The sequence below is a fragment of the Protopterus annectens genome, chromosome 6.part0, assembly GCF_019279795.1.
Source record: "Protopterus annectens isolate FY-2018-M chromosome 6.part0, PAN1.0, whole genome shotgun sequence".
NCBI classification, from domain to species: Eukaryota; Metazoa; Chordata; order Ceratodontiformes; family Protopteridae; genus Protopterus; species Protopterus annectens.
In genome coordinates this window covers 53666171-53683062 of record NC_056737.1, presented here as the reverse complement: position 1 = coordinate 53683062, position 16892 = coordinate 53666171, and the positions used below count along the sequence as shown (strand labels likewise).

Sequence of the window (16892 nt, the reverse complement as noted above, 5' to 3'; positions counted from 1 at the left end):
AGGCCTGTCGCCGGTTCTCAGTGAGGCACTTTCACAGCCCCTGATGCCTGCTACCTCAGAGCCACAGGCTGCTTCCGACTCCCACGTGGAGCCGACTAGGCCACTGGAAACTCAAGGTATTGGACACTCGGAAACTATTCCCTCAGATGGGTCTAGAGCCGCTGAGCAGGCATCGGCTTCTGAGGGTGTTTTCAGGCCTACACAGTTATATGCAAAACTTACTTCAGCTTCAAAGGCAAAGACTAAAGTAGTTCTAAAGACAAAGAAACAAGTACAGCATTCTCCTGGACAGGCCACCATGCCTAAAAAACAGATGCTTAAAATGGCCGAAGACCCAATTACTTTGATCAGGGGTTCCCATCCCCCACCTGATAAGAGACCTAGGCAAGAGACAGAATACAAATCTTCAGACCAGGTTTCCATTTCCTCTGATTCCTCTTCCGATCAGGAATATTCAATTCCTCCCTATGAGGATTCTGATGCTGAAGAATCAGCCTCTCCTCCTGAGGATTATTATTTTGGGGAAACTCTGCACACTATCAGGGAGCATTTCCACTGGGAGAGCCAAGATTACTCTGAATCTAAGAAACGGCTCAGAGACTTCCTTTTATAACCTCAGCACATGCCCCTTGCTATCCCTCCTGTTTTAGACATTGTAGATGATGTATTTTCAGAGTCCGGCCTGTCCCCTGACTCTTTACCACCAGCCCCTGTTAAGCCAGACAGATACTACAGGGTTCCAGATTCACATAAATTTCTTTATAAAAACCCTGCTGCTGACCCAGAAACCATCTTTCAGTGTCCCAAAGGGTCAAGGCTTCCACTGCAAAAAACCCTATCCCCTCTGATAGGGATTCTAGGGCCCTGGACAGATGGGGGGAAAAAGATTTATACTTCTGCTACCCTGGCTGTAAGAGCTTTAAATTGCCAATTTCATATGCTTAAATATCAGCAATACCTTATGTCACTGCTTAAACAGAAAATGTTAACAAATTCAGAATGTGCAGAAAATAAAGAAATGCAAGATTTATTGCATGCAGCTGAACAAGTAGGAAAGCATACATTGCAATGTGGTTTTGATTCTCTAGAGGCCTCCTGCAGGGCCGCTGTTACGGGTTCTGTCATTAGGAGGCATGTTTGGTTACAAGAACAGAATCTGCCTGATCATGTTAAAGTAAAACTATTAGATGCTCCATTACAGCATGATACTTTGTTTGGTGTTAAAGCAGAAGAGGTGTTGAAGAAAATGGAGGACAAAGCTAATGAAAACAGTCAAGGATTTCTTGCAGGTACAACCCCCCCCCCCCCCCAGATTTAGCAGGAACTGGCCTACCAAGAATTGGTCCTTTCCAGTGTCAGACAGGCCACAAAGAGGCAGATAAAAGATGTCCCAGAGGCAGATCACAGCCCCAAGGCTCATACAGGCCTAAACAATGGGGTGCTTCTACCTCCAAAAGCGGAGAGGAAAAATCACAGCCATACAGGAAACAGTCTCAATGACTTTCCCCTGCCAGCACCAAGCACTTATCTTCTGGCAGCCACTTTGGGGGGGAAAACTTGCACTTTTTTCACAAAATTGGCACAAGGTCACCCAGGACAAATGGGTCCTAAATATCATATCACAAGGCTACAGGTTCCATTTTCACACCCTGCCAAGGCCAAACGGTATGCCAGACCTGCCACGCAATCAATGGGCAGAGGCACAAAAACAAGTTTCATCCCTCATGGACATGAGAGCTATTCAGTTGATACCACAACAAGAGCAGGGACTAGGATTCTACTCAAGGCTATTCTTGGTGCCCAGAAAGGACAAAGCTTGGAGACCAATACTGGACTTGTCTATCCTAAATACATTCCTGGATATTCCAAAATTCCAAATGTTAACTCTGCAGCAGCCTCTGCCCATGCTAGGCAAGAGGGCTTGGCTTGTAACTTTAGACCTAAAAGAGGCATACCTGCATGTCCCAATCAGACAATCATGCAGAAGATACCTCAGATTTATAGCTGGCTCAATGCATTACCAATTCTCTGCACTGCCCTTTGGCTTATCTACTGCGCCCAGGGTCTTCACAAAATGCCTGGCATCAGTAATTGCTTTTTGCAGACAAAGAGGAATACAAATATATCCTTACTTGGACGACTGCCTTATTCAAGCAGAGAACAAGGACATTCTACTATAGCATCTGGCATTTGTAAAAAGATTACTAACAGGTCTAGGGTACACAGTAAACTAAAAGAAATCAAAACTCGTACCCTACCAAGAGATAATACTCCTGGGTGCAAGCTTAAATACAACTGCCCAGATGGCTTATCTCATGCCAGACAAGCACAGACAACTGACTACTTATTTCAAAATGTTGGCAACAAAGACCCAGTTATCTGCAAGAAAAATTCTGCAGGCTTTGGACTTCATGGCATCCTGCATTCTGCTAATTCCATATGCAAGACTGCATATGAGGAAACTTCAATAGTATCTAAAAAGTGTTTGGACTCAACATCGCCACAGCCTGGAAACAATAATCACTCTCATTCCCTGCCTGCAACAGGAGTTTCGATGGTGGGCAAAAGCCTCTCACCACAATACGGGACAGCCATTCACCTTACCCACAGCCAGGCAGACATTGACAACAGATGCATCAGATTATGCCTGGGGGGCCCATATGGCAGGAAGATGTATTCAGGACACATGGACCGCAAGTCAAATGCATCTACATATCAATCAAAAAGAGATGCTAGCTGTTCAGAATGCCCACACAGCCTTCAAGGATCTACTTCACCCAGGACAACTACTGATAAGGATGGACAATACTACAGTTATGTGGTACATAAACAAGCAGGGAAGCACACATTCCTACCCCCCCCTGCAGGCTAGCCATGAACTTGTGGGACACAGCATTGACTTACCAAGTACATCTGCAAGCACAATTCCTGCCAGGAAGGACAAATACTCTGGCAGACGAACTAAGCAAAAACCTAATGGATCCCCACGAGTGGACATTCGATCCATAAGTATTTACCATGATAACAAGGAACTGGGGATGCGCCGACATAGACCTATTTGCCTCTCCTCACAACTACCAACTACAGAAATTCTGCACAAGGACTTTTCACAAGCAAGCATGGAAAGTGGATGCTCTTTCAGCTGGAAACACCTAACAGTATATGCCTTTCCTCCTCTGCCTCTCCTCCTCAAGGTCAGAAGGGAGAGACCAAAAATGATACTGATTGCCCCAGACTGGCCCCGCCAGCACTGGTACCCAATCCTAAAGAGCTTGTCTCAATGCCCAGCTTGGACTTTACCTCAAATTCCTCACTTATTGACCCAACAGGACAGTCAAACACTGCACAGCCAACTCAGGACCTTAAACCTGGCAGCATGGCGGATAATGGAGCCAGTCAAGGCACACCTCTCTCTAAAGCAGTGATGGATGTTATTTTGGAGGCCAGGAGGCCTAGCACCAGGAAAAATGGGAGAGATTCTGTGCTTGGAACCAGGCACAAGATTTTGACACGATTGTTCAAAATATTCCTCAGATTTTGCAATACTTAACTGAGATGCTTGATAAAGGCCTTTCTTTTTCATCAATTAAAATTCATGCCTCTGCCATTTCAGCTCATTACAATATGGAACCACCTATTTTTTCTCATCCATTACTAAGGCAGTACCTCAGAGGGGCCAAAAACACAAGACCCCCAAAGGAGAGCACCAATACCTGCATGGGACCTCAACTATGTCTTGGAAAAACACACACTGCCTCCGTCTGAACCAGCCTCTGTAGCTGATATTAAATTCCTATCCTTTTACAAACAGCTCTGCTCCTAGCAATAACCTCTGCTAGACTAGTCTCAGAGTTACAGGCACTCATGGCTGTGGAACCTTTTATCATTTTCCATCCCGACAGGGTTTCTCTGCGCACAAACCCTACATTTATGCCTAAGGTAGTGTCCAGTGTGGCCCTTAATCAAGCAATTCATTTGCCTACTTTTTATCCAAATCCACAGAATAAGGGTGAGAGAATTCTGTATTCTTTAGACATTCACAGGCAGCTACGCTTCTACTTGGACAGAACCAAAGCTTTCAGAAAGACCAAACAACTTCTAGTGGCATATGCTGCAGGATCACAAGGAAAGCCTATCTCAAAGCAGACTATATCAAAGTGGACAGGTCACTGCATTAGTTTCTGCTATTCACAGCATGGCAAATAAGTGCCTAAGGGCATCAGGCCACATTCCACAGCAGCAGCCACTTCAGCAGCCTTCATCAGTTCATCAGAGGAGTACCAACCAAAGACATCTTAGAGGCTGCAACTTGGAGTTCAGTGCATACTTTTACAAAGCACTATCATTTACCTCTCTACTCTACATCCAGGGTTCTGCAGGGCCTGATAGCCTCTCCTAATCCTACTTAGCACCAGCCTCCCAACCTTAGCTTTGGGATTCGACCCAATTGTAATGACTGCAACAGTGAAACACGATGGACATGGTACAGTTGTGTACCTACCATAAATGTAGATGTTTGAGTGTATTCACGGTTACAGTCCAGGTTACCCTCCCACCATCCCTCTTTTCCTTTGCTGGGACTTACCTGTACTTCTCTATTCTATACAACCTATGTGGTGTATTTGCTTATAGATGGAGGAAAATTTGTTTTTTATGCATGCATGCTTATTGGCATAATTTAGCCTACCATTTTAGGGGCACCTGACATCTGGGGCAAGAAAAACTGTAGAAAATGGCTTCAGCTGCATCTTTTATACCCTTGGCGCACTGACGTTAGGGAAGAGGCGACAGCAACCGACGCCGGACCTAGACTTTGGAATTCCGTCCGACTGCGGGTAGCATGCCAGCAGGATAACCCAATTGTAATGACTGCAACAGTGAATACACTCTAACATCTACATTTATGGTAGGTACACAACTGTACTTTCTCTCTTACAGAACAGGAAAAAACACCTCTCCCCATCAGAAAGTCTAGAATGGGTGTCAGAAACCAGAGTTTGCACAGTGAATTCGGACTGATGTGATGCCCTAAGAACTTTGGCCTGTGCAGATGTCAAGGGGGCCAGCAGCATGGTGGGCTCCCAAAGAGTCTCGTTAGTGGCCTCTGCCACACAGCAGTCATTGGAGGGGACTGTGAATGCACCTCTTCCCCTATGAAAACAACGAGCATGGTAGGACCATCAGAAAGAGGTTCCATGCCCTCCAGAATCTTTACGTCTTTGGATGCTTTTCCTTCCTTTTTCACTATGGCTTTTGGATGCTTAGGCACAAGATGGCCACTGGTGTTCTTTTTCCTTTTCTAAAAACTTCTCAAGTGACTCAGCCCCAGCCCTACTCTTAACAGTCCTATAGTTAAAATAGGCACACTGGGGCAGTTGGGCATATTGTGCTCTGGACCTAGGCATAATAAACAGAGAGGCAGTGCATGTCCTGATGAAGGATTTGTTACATACACTTTAAACAAACATTGACCTATCAATGGGCATTTAATAAGAAATATAGTAAAATACAAAAAATATGAATTTCCAATGGGGTACTCAACTTTAACTGCTTTAGCTCTGGCTTTGGACTGACCAATGTACTCTATGATGGCTGTATCAGGCTCCCATGGCAAGAAAGAACTGAGGCAGTGGTACTGGCCAACAACCCTTCAACATCCTGATATTGGAGGGGAGGACGTCTGTCAGACCTGGTGGAAGGAGAAAATCTCTGGTATTCAGGCTTGTAAAGGATTTACACAGTAGGAAACCCCCAAGTAAGTCAAGTACTTACTACTACAACAATGAAACATGATGAACATTAACCTACAGATTCACCCAGTAAAATGCATCTCTAACACACTATCTACTCTTCATTGCAAGACTACTGAGGCACTTTTTTTTTTTTTTTTTTTTTAGTAGAAAGCAAAGTGGCAACCATGACATTATAAAAATGTGTCAGAGGCATGTGTTGCCACCACTGGTTTCAACTTGAGTTTTGTTCAGATTAAGTACATCATTACATCTAGTGAGATAAGAGCTTGGATGCATTTGTATCACACAGTCCTTGTTTGATCTGTTTTTTTTAATAAAAAGGTTTGTAAAATTTGTATCAAACCATTGCCCAAATAAATTTGGTGTATGTCTTAATAATGTTAACTTAGGGATAACATACATCCATAGATTTTAACCATAAAAAACACCAGCCACTCAAGAAATGAACACATACCAGAATAAATTTCACCTATACTTCGACTTCTTCAGTCCACAGACTTTAATGGATACATCTCAGTGCATCCACAGTGATACATGGTGGTGCACCTATTAACATCAGTGAATGCACCAGACATTTTCGCTAGGTTGATGTCACTGAGGATAAATTTTATCTTTGGCCCTCAGTACAAACCTAGGGTAAGCTGGAAAGTGGTATTTTTACACTTTTTTAAAACAAAAGCATCATTTGAGAATGTTTGCCAACACTTTATGCTCCACATGCTGTGGTGTGAAAGGTAGCAATTATTTTGCTGTGAAACACTTATGTTTACTGTTCATACTGTGTCTACTTTGATAACACTACCAGTTTTTACAGAGATTAGAAAAAAATTACAGTTCTCGACTTTCATTTCCAGTTCTAAAACAGTGGCTTCTTTCATAAGTCTCACTTCAGGAAAGAAATAATTAGTTTTACTGACATGAAGAAAACATTATTAGTACAATACCTTTTAGAGCTTCCACTTTTTCATTCTTGCACTTTTGCACTTCGTCTGTTATTCTGTCTATGAGAAAAAGCTGGGTTTTCTCAACTCGTATAGAAAGAAGAAGGTTATCTAGTCCTTTGGGATTTTCTGCCAAAAGATCCAAAAGCTTCCCTGCTTTCTTTCTGTGGGTATTCTGTGCATTGATTTCTTCTGTGTCCTCTTTAGTGAGTACCTTCTTTGCACGCAGAAAATCAAAATGTCTGTCAGCTATAATTTTGTCACACAAATACCGTCTCAATCTTTCTAAAGCCTTAAAAAGAGAAAAAAAAAGATACTTGTTTGTGGAATCTAACAAACAAACAAAAGTTGTAGTTGACAAAAAAAAAAAAAACACATGAAAGCTACCAGTGCTAATACCAATATCTCACAAATGTGTGTTATTACAATTCCTTATGAGATCAGCAGCACCTCTACCTTCTGGCAGTTCTCTAGCTCTCACTGTATTCATCCATGTTTTCTTCTACTAAATACTGCAAACAGGTACAGACTTTTCAAACTGACACTTCATCTCATCAGTCATTAGATATGCTTCAATGTTCCCCACGCTACAGTTTTCTTATCCTTCTGTTCACCACTGTCCGGTCTGTAATTATATGCAAATACACATGAACTTGTGCCACAGTGTACTACCTATTGTCCGCTATCAAATTAGTGATGCTACTAGTTGCCTTTACACTCACTATACTATTTACATTAAATGGAACGTAAACATGACAACCAGTTGTTTCTTATAACTACTGTTTTTCTATAATGTAAATGCCTTCTGAAATGATAACTGCTCATCCTTTAACTGAGCAGCTTGTTGATACAGGATGTGTACAGATTTTTCTGTGCTGGCCACCAATGAGAATGGGCAATGTCCAACTAAACCTTCAAGGTTGTCAAAATAAAGTCAGTAAGAATTTTGAATCCTCACAGCATAACCTTTATCCCAACAGGAGATTCTGCCTAGTTTTAAATGAAAGCAGGAAAACTATTCAGATTCTAAACATACTCTGAGATACAACACTTTGTACATGCTAGAAGAGAACAGACTGTGGATCACATTTGAAAAAAAGTACTGATCTATAACTGCAAAACTGAACTTACACCATCCTTGCATTATTATCAGGCGCATGACAAAAGTGCATTCAAAGAAAGGTACAGAATATGCAATGTGGTACAGATCACTGATAAAGCTATTCCTGCAATATTGTGTTGTATAGCCCATAATAAGCAGTACTGTGAAAGTACAGTTGTGTACACTTACCATAAATGTAGATGTTCGAGTGTAGTCACTGTTGCAGTCATTACATTTGGGTAATCTGCTGGCAGGTTGCTCTCAGTCGGCCTGATTAACAAAGTCTTGGGTCCTGCGTCAGTTGCTGTCCCTTCTTCTATGACGTCAGGTCGTCAGGGGTATAAAACATGCAGCCGACGCCATTACATCAGTTTTTCTTGCCCCAGATGTCAGGTGCCCGCCTAATGGGGAGCAAAATAAAATTAAAAATACAAAAATATACCTCCAAACAAAATCAAATACTCCAAAAAGGCTTTTAAGCATAGTAAAAGAAAATAGAGGTATAGTAAGAGACAAAGAGGGGGGCAGGACTGCAACAGTGAATACACTCGAACATCTACATTTATGGTAAGTGTACACAACTGTACTATGTTCTTCGTGTTTCACTGTTGCAGTCATTACATTTGAGTAGATTCTCAAAGCTATAGTTGGGAGGATGGATTTATACATTATTAGGAACAGCTATAAGGCCCTGCAAGACAGCAGTGGCAAAGCCAGCTCTGGATTTAGAGAAAATTGACAGTTTAAAGCCCTGATTGCCAAGGTTGCAGAAGTATAAACCTTTTTACCCCATCTATCCAGCGCCCTGAAGTCTCTATCAGAGGGAGTAGGATTTTTAGCAGTAGAAGCCTTAATGCCCTTGGGCCCTGAGAAATGGTTTCTGGGTCTGCAACAGGATTTTTGAAAAGGAACTTGTGGGACTCAGGAACCCTGTAGTATCTGTCTGGTTTACTAGACGCCGGAGGCAGGGAATCCGGGGCCATATTGAAATCCGAAAAATATCAACAATGTCAAGAACAGGAGGTATAGCCAAAGGCCTCTGCTGGGGTAGAATAAGGAAATCCCTAAGCCTCTTTTTAAATTCAGAAAATTCCTGACTTTCCCAGTGGAAATGCTCCCTTAAGGTATGTAAAGTTTCCTCAAAAGAAAAGTCCTCAGGGGGGGAAAGCAGAGGGAATGGAATCCTCTGCATCAGTATCCTCATAAGTAGGAATGGACAAATCCAGGTCATTGGAAGAATTAGAAAAAACAGAGTCCAGATCAGAAGATTCATAGTCAAGCTCAGTCCTAGGCCTCTTAGAAGGAGGGTGGGGGTTGACTACCCTTGATTAGAGCAATAAGATCTTCAGCCATTTTGATCATTTGTTTTTTAGGCATAGGGGCCTGAGCATGTGGCCTGGGCTTCAGTTTTTTAGACATAGATTGAGATTTAGTCCTCAGAATAGAAGGTAGAGTCGGTTTAATATGCAGGTCTGTAGTCCTGAATACACCCTCAGAAGCCGGTGCCTGCACAGTAGCTCCGGATGCATCCAAGGTAGAGACATCCGTGGGTTCCATAGGTGAAGAGTCCTGCGGCATACCGGACTCTGAATGGGTCTCAGTAGAGGCCTGCGAGTCAGAAGTAGCGGGTATCAGGGGCTGCGAAAGCGCCTCACTGCGTACTGGCAACTGGCTTAGGTGAAGCATCGTCGGCAGTTTTGGACCTCAACGGCCTGTCTTTTTCTTTGCGTTTTTTCGGAATTCCGGTAGTCGGATGGCTAACCGACATAATTTCTGGAAAATTAAACAGAGAACTAACATATTTAGAGGCAAAAATGTATCAACGATGGATAGTGCACTGACTAAATAAAGCACAAAACCGACAGCAAGGTACATCGTGGTCAGGGCCTAGGCAAGGAATGCAGTACAAATGAAAATCTTTATGAGGTATTTGCTTCCCACAAGTAATGCAATTATTAACTTTTACTGACATCGGTAAGGAGCAAGAAAAAGTTTCCCCAACAAGGTACTTAGCTTTAAGTTGAAGACTTCGGTTCTGAAACTCGAAAACGAAAATTTCAGGAGTCGGCCGACCGGCACTTGCGAACTGCTTCTGCTTCGGGCACCGCATGGCAAGAAAGACTGATGTAATGGCTCTGGCTGCATGTTTATACCCCTGACGACCTCAAATCAGGGAAGAAGGGACAGCAACCGAAGCAGGACCCAAGACTTTGTTAATCAGGCTGACTGAGGGCAACCTGCCAGCAGAGTACCCAAATGTAATGACTGCAACAGTGAAACACGAAGAACATCTCACAAACTAGGAAAGCTTAAACTTCAAATGACTCAGCATGAAACAGCAAACTGGGACTTTATTAAAAAAAACAAGCATTTCGATAAGCAGAGGATTCCATATTGCAATTTGGTACAATGGAATTATTTTCTCACTACAAAATTTCTAGCCAGTACAGCATTCTGCTGTGGCACACAATATATGTCACTGGTAGTCAGAGCCAATGATTACCTGGGAAACATGAAATGCCGGAGTGGGTGCCTGTACCTCAATGTTATTTTTGGCTTGAAAGAAATGGATGTTATGCTCAACAGTGATCGAGATGGAAGTAAAAGTATCCCTACAGCATTGTCTATAGTTTCTCCAGGCACTGTTGTCTCTGTTTGTCATATGGTGCACGTTTGTGAGTGCCCATCTCTATAATCTGGCAAATAAAATCAGGATTGATGGTCTTAAAAAGAAGGCACATTAGACTAAGTAACTGTTTCCTCTCATATCTTGCATACAGACAGATAAATTCAGTGATCATCTTTTGATCTGCGTTTCCTCAGTGCTGACCAAAATCTAGAAACTGCATTACTAATCCTTGCCACAAAGGTACTCAGTCCATCTAATTTCATTCTTACACAACTCAGCTACTCCCAAAGTATATTCCCTTGATCTTGACTCAGTGGTGTAGTTTCCCATAATACTTTTTCTGGCCCCTCTACTTTAGATAATTCATGTAATTTCTCAGTAAGGTAAGCACAGGAAGCAGGATTACCAGGACAAGTTACTGTGAATTTTATGAAGTTCATCAAACTTTGAAATAAGATAAAAATGGAAATTATGAACTTACCATAACAGGAGATCTGTAGGATTGGGTCCATCACTTGTAATGTGCAGGATGCAGGCACTATGATAGCTCATCACTTTACGTACTCCCTCCCTATTCCAAAATAAACCATAGAAACTCTCCCTCTTCAGATCGTAGATAGCCATGCTAAGGTACTTCCACCATAGAGCAAAGAAAGACACCAAGACCATTTCAACCAAAGTAAGGGACGGTGGACTTGGTTATTACAGAAGGACCACTCCTAAAGATTGATCACTATGTTAAGCATATAACCTTCATAGCTAATAGGAGTGGGTCCCATTTGATCCTGCCTATAGAAGGGAGCAGCCGGGACAGTCCTCAGGGTTGTGCTTGCCTCCCATGGATGGTTACTATGACTGTGCCAACACATCATCTTTGGAAGGAGTCTTGATTTATGGACCCCAAGCCAGAGTTCTGTTTGAGCTGTTGGCTACAGCAAAACCCACAACCAATATGGACTTGTATGGGTTTTGTAGAAGAAATGTTATGGAAAAAAAACTTAACTATATGCTGCATTCAAGGTTTTCTTCCCCTCCTGCTACATCATCCTCCTATATCCTTTAATGCATGGCCCAAAAGTGTCAGGACCATGAAACAGATCATACATTAAAGTTATTTTGGTGATGAGGACATACACAAATGCTTCCTCAAATGGTTAAATGATCTGGATTCCTTACACCACAGGGCCTGAAGGGTGGTAGCCATGTCAGCAGCCACTGCAAAAGCATCCAGCATGGTAGTTTCTGAACAGAAATAAAAGTCCCTAGAAGGAAGGACTATACAAGCAGTCATTTTGGGTACAAGGGCAAATGTAGTTTTATAACACCATATAAAATGATCTGGCCTGATTATTATTGTGCTAAACAAGATAATCCCGTGGAACTAATCCATTGTGAACTGGTGACTCATGGATGAAATTACTGAGTTATGACTTTATAAAATAGGATACTGACAAGGATACTACGACAAGTGTGTGACTATTTAACAGTCTGCTTCTATATGAAGGTGAAACCCTATTACGGAGTATAACTGGCTTTTCAGAGAAATCTTTCCAGTTTTGCAAATACTCTGTTACAGCAGTTTAACTTTTTCACAGTGAAACATGGGATTATTATGACTCAAACATAAGTACAACATTAATAAGAATTATGCTAATTTTTGACATCACTAATTGCACCACAATAAAGTTATACTTTAACAGTGTTAGTATATGCTAACTAGAGATGTACGACTGTAGTGACAGAGTAGACAAGTGAGAAGCCTAAGCATCAGTATTATGAAATATAAGACAGGCATCTGAATTAGATACAACTGCTTTTCTATTCATTCATTTTCATAAAATAGCATGATGAATGGGCATAATCACCCCTCCTGCTGCTATCACAGCTTGTATGTGATGGTCAAGGGCTATTGGTCTCATGATGTGCAAAGCTGCCACCAATTTATATGTAAAGGCAAATGCTTTAAACCTGCACTACTTGCACCAAATAATACGGAGAAAACTGGCCTTAAGAACATAAGGCAAAAATATGCAGTACTGCCTTAGGTAATAAACACCTCTATCACAATCAAATGATTTTACACTAACCAGCTACATAGCACAGCTAAAAATCATAGGCTCCCAACAATCTCACAATCCCATACACCTTGCTTCAAGTCCAGTGTTATCTTCCAAAAGTAACTGAAACTTGTTTGTGTGTGCATCTACACACACAGTTTTCCAGGAGGGGTTACTTTTACTTCTCTAGTACCAATATCCCCCTCATTGTCTTCAACGTAACATGCAGGCAGCAGTCAGACCAATTTGACGCACTAAGATTACCCTTAAAATAAGCAATCTGTTAAATATTTGTATGGTAGCCAAACCTCTCAACCTCTTATTTATTTTAATTTATTTACTTACAGTTTGATTACCAGGGAAGTCCACTGGGCCCAAATGTCCTGTTTTCAGTGGAGGCCCGGGGAGAAAATCTCCAAGATGCATAATACAGTAAAGCTACAAAAGTATAAAAGATGCATTCTATAGAACAGTTTTCAAATAAGTACATTCAATGTCACTATCAACAAAATTCATTGTGGTTGATCTTAAGGGTTGTACTATACAGATTAATTTGAGCAAACATTCTTATGTTTTAAGTGTGGAAACACTTTTACATACAGTTAAAGTATGGAAACACTTTACATGCATTCGTTTAACTTGTGATGCTATTTACAAAGTTGGAATTGTGTGATAAGGAGCTACAGGAGTTGCAGAGAGCTTAGATCCGCTCATTTAGGAAAATAGCTATGGGAGTTATAGAGGGGTCTTATTAGATTCTCGAAAGCTGACAATGTCGAATCTGACATTGCCAACACGAGAATAGTGAAACTGCCTTTCGAACAATTAAACGGAAATCTCTGTAAGGGGAGATTTCCATTTACTTCAATGAAGTGCGGTCTAGGAGTTGGTATATTTAAGTAGCGGGGGGTGCAGGGGGGCTTGCCCCTCTGCCTACACCGTTTAGGTTTTTGTTGTTGTTTTTATTTTATTTTGCCGAACATTCGATGTTTTAACAGTTTGATCACTAAAGGTTGACCTTTAGTAATTCGAACTGTTAAATACTCAATGTTCTAATATAGACCCATTATAGAGAGCTTAGGAACCTGGGAGAAAACCTCCTGGGGGCATATACTTAGAATTAGGTAGGGTGTAGGCAGGTACATTTCCATTTAGTGGACAGGTGTTTGGAAAGCTGGGTTTTGAAGTTTTCTGAGTTTGATATAGTTCTTACAGTGGAAGGAAGAACATTCCATTTATTTCCTAGCGAGAAGGAGAGAAGTTGGCCAGCAGGTCGTTTGGGTTTGTGGACAGAAATTAAGTTTTGATGTTCAGATCTGAGAGATCTTAGTGCAGGACATCAGGACAAAGCCCGACAAAACGGGTGGACAAAGATCCAAAAATTGAGACATATTTTAAATATTATCCTTATAAACAAAGTTGCTACAGTAACACGGTTTGTTTAAACATACATTTTCTAAAGGATACGAAGACCAACTTAAATGTATGTCATTATTTAGTGACTTCAATCTTCAGATCATCCAAGTGATTTGCCTTAAAACCACAAATTTTATGAGGAATAGACCAAAAATATGAGCCAAAAATCTGGACAGTTGAGAGGTATGATGGCAGCACTAGCTCTAAGCAGTTACTCTTCAAAAGGCAAGACACCGAAAGGTGAGATGCCAACAGGTCTGACCCAACACCCTTATACTAATAAAATCACCAGCCGTAAACTTAAACTGAACTTTCTCAACATAAATAAAAAGCAATGTACTTTTGATTTATATACCTGTACAATAAAATGCAAAACAAACGGCTAGGACTATAGAAGTCTAACCACTTATCTGGAAGTATTACTACTAGTAGCTAAAGATATGACTGCATTTTCTCTACCTTGGACTTAGTCCAGCAACTGCAGAGTCCCAAAGACAAAGCATTTAATGTAAAATCTGTTCCACAGCTGCAGTCCACTATGCACACTTCAAGAGCTGGTTTACAGGTACTCTCTTCCACATAAGAGTGTCCCAAGTTCTATAAATCCCTTTTGCCTTTAACTCTGAATGTCATTTTTTCTATTTCCATACTCTCATAAGTGCCTCACAACTCTGAAGGACAGGTACAGTTAAGTAAGGTACTTACTCTATTACTGAGTAACTTTTCAAGAAATAAGCTGCAGACACTGCAAATGTGTGTACTTTTGAGAAGCAGACTTAACTTTTCTTAACAGCTTTACTGCATTTCCACTGAAAAATTCTGTACAATTCTGATTTCCCAATCTGCAAGATTTAGCACAAACACCCACCACAATTTTTCTATGAGAAAGTTGCACTTCACATTTAACTCAGCTTAATACAGCTTTCTGGATGTTGCATGGAAAGATTAACGTAAGCTTTATGCAGCCTGTTACATATCCAATAATGTGCTAAAATGCAAAATCCAAGTCAGCCATACTCATTTCTCTTACTCTCCATTCTTAGACTTGAGCCTGTGACATCACCAAAAGGTAAAGCTTGGGGGTTAGAGGTCCATTTGAAGCTATGCTACCCAATTCTTTGTCTAGAAAGACAATATGCATTTTTAATAGAAGGGAAGACTCATTCTGCTATTTCCATATGGCACTCCTTTGTATTGACAGATGTACTGTATTTGTATAACTTGATGCTGGAGCTTTTCTCCCCGAGCCTCCGCTGAAAATGGACCTGGTCCAGTCGGAATTTCCCGGTTAACAAATGTAAAATAAATAAATTATACCCCTTCTGATTGGCTGTTGGGTCCCAGTGTTTACATGATGCTCTGCTAGGGTCTATATTAGAACACCGAACATATAAAATATTGAGTGTTCTAATATTGACCAGTTTTCAGCGAACGCTGAAACTACTGAAGAAACAGAAACACAAATTTTTTCCTAGGGAAAGAATTTGGTTGTCTGTTTCTGTTGCTTCGGTATTTCCAGCGCTCTGGCGGAAAGTTACAGGTTGAGTTAAGTGTGCGATTGTGTGGACGTGGGGGTTAGTATGGGTTAGGCGAGTGTCAGGTAAGTGTGCGACTGTGTGGACGTGAGGGTTAGGGTGGGGTAGGTGAGTTAGGGTGAGGTGACTGTGCAATAGTGACGGACCTTAGGGTTAGGGTTAAGGTAAGTGGATAGTATAAATGTAGATGTTCGAGTGTATTGACTGTTGCAGTCATTACATTTGGGTTATCATGCTGGCAGGTTGCCCTAATCGGCCTGAATTCCAAAATCTTGGGTCCTGCGTTGGTTGCTGTCGCCTCTTCCCTGACATCAGGTCATCGGGGGTATAAAAGTTGCAGCCGACGCCACTTTATTCAGTTTTTCTTGCCCCAGATGTCAGGTGCCCCCAAAAGAGTGGGCTAAATTTATGTAAATGAAACATACATGCATCAGAAATAATCTTTACCTTCATCTATAAGCAAATACACCACCTACATTGTATAGATTAGAGAAGTAAAGATAAGTTCCAGCAAAAATAAGGGGATGGCGGTTGGGTAAAGTACAGTTTTGTACCTACCATAAATGTAGATGTTCGAAGATCCACATTGCTGCAGTCCTTACTTATGGGTAGTCCGCTGTCCTCGGTCGGCCCGAATACCAAAGTATTAGGCTGACGTCGGTCATGGGCACCTAGATCTGACATCAGAGCGTCAGGGTATAAAGGCGCATGACCGACGTCATATCCTCAGTCTTTTCTTGCCCCAGATGTCAGAAGGCCAAACCAGAAAGGCCCCAGCCAAAAACAGAATACCTCCCAAAACATGCCCAACAACAACCATCACCTAAAGCATAGCACCAAGTCAAACTACAGAGGGGAAGGAGGGAGGGTAAATTGGACTGCAGCAATGTGGATCTTCGAACATCTACATTTATGGTAGGTACAAAACTGTACTATGTTCTTCATCTCACATTGCTGCAGTCCTTACTTATGGGTAGAATCCCAAAGCAACGGGAAAGGGAGGATGGTAAAAATCATAAAGCATTAGGGGCCGCTAAAATGCCCTGTAAAATTGCAGTGGCAAATCCAGCCCTAGACTTAGAATAAAGAGGAAGGTGGTAATGTTTAGAAAAGGTATGCACTGAACTCCAAGTAGCTGCCTCCAAAATGTCTTTTGTAGCTACCCCCCTTATAAAGGCCGTAGAAGTAGCAGTAGCCCTAGTGGAATGAGGCCTGATTCCAGCAGGAATCTCCTTACCATGATGGGAATAACAGAAAGAAATACAAAACCCAATCCATTTAGAAATAGTTTGTTTTGAAACAGGTTTACCCTGGGAACCCAAAGCAAAAGAAACAAACAACTGCTGAGACTGTCTGAACTCCTTGGTTCTGCTCAAATAATAACGCAACTGCCTGTGAATATCCAAAGTATGCAAAATTTTCTCCCCTTTATTTTGGGGGTTTGCATAAAAAGTAGGCA

General features: G+C 41.6%; 1 protein-coding gene across 1 annotated transcript in view; it reads right to left on the bottom strand.

Annotated features, from left to right (window-relative positions):
* The window catches only part of BCL10 (BCL10 immune signaling adaptor), a 509008-nt gene that overhangs the window by 225053 nt on the left and 267063 nt on the right, over positions 1–16892 (bottom strand). Inside the window, exon 2 of the mRNA XM_044073843.1 lies at positions 6698–6986. Within this exon, the coding sequence (XP_043929778.1) occupies positions 6698–6986 (289 nt within the window). The remainder of the gene's footprint in view (positions 1–6697; positions 6987–16892) is intronic.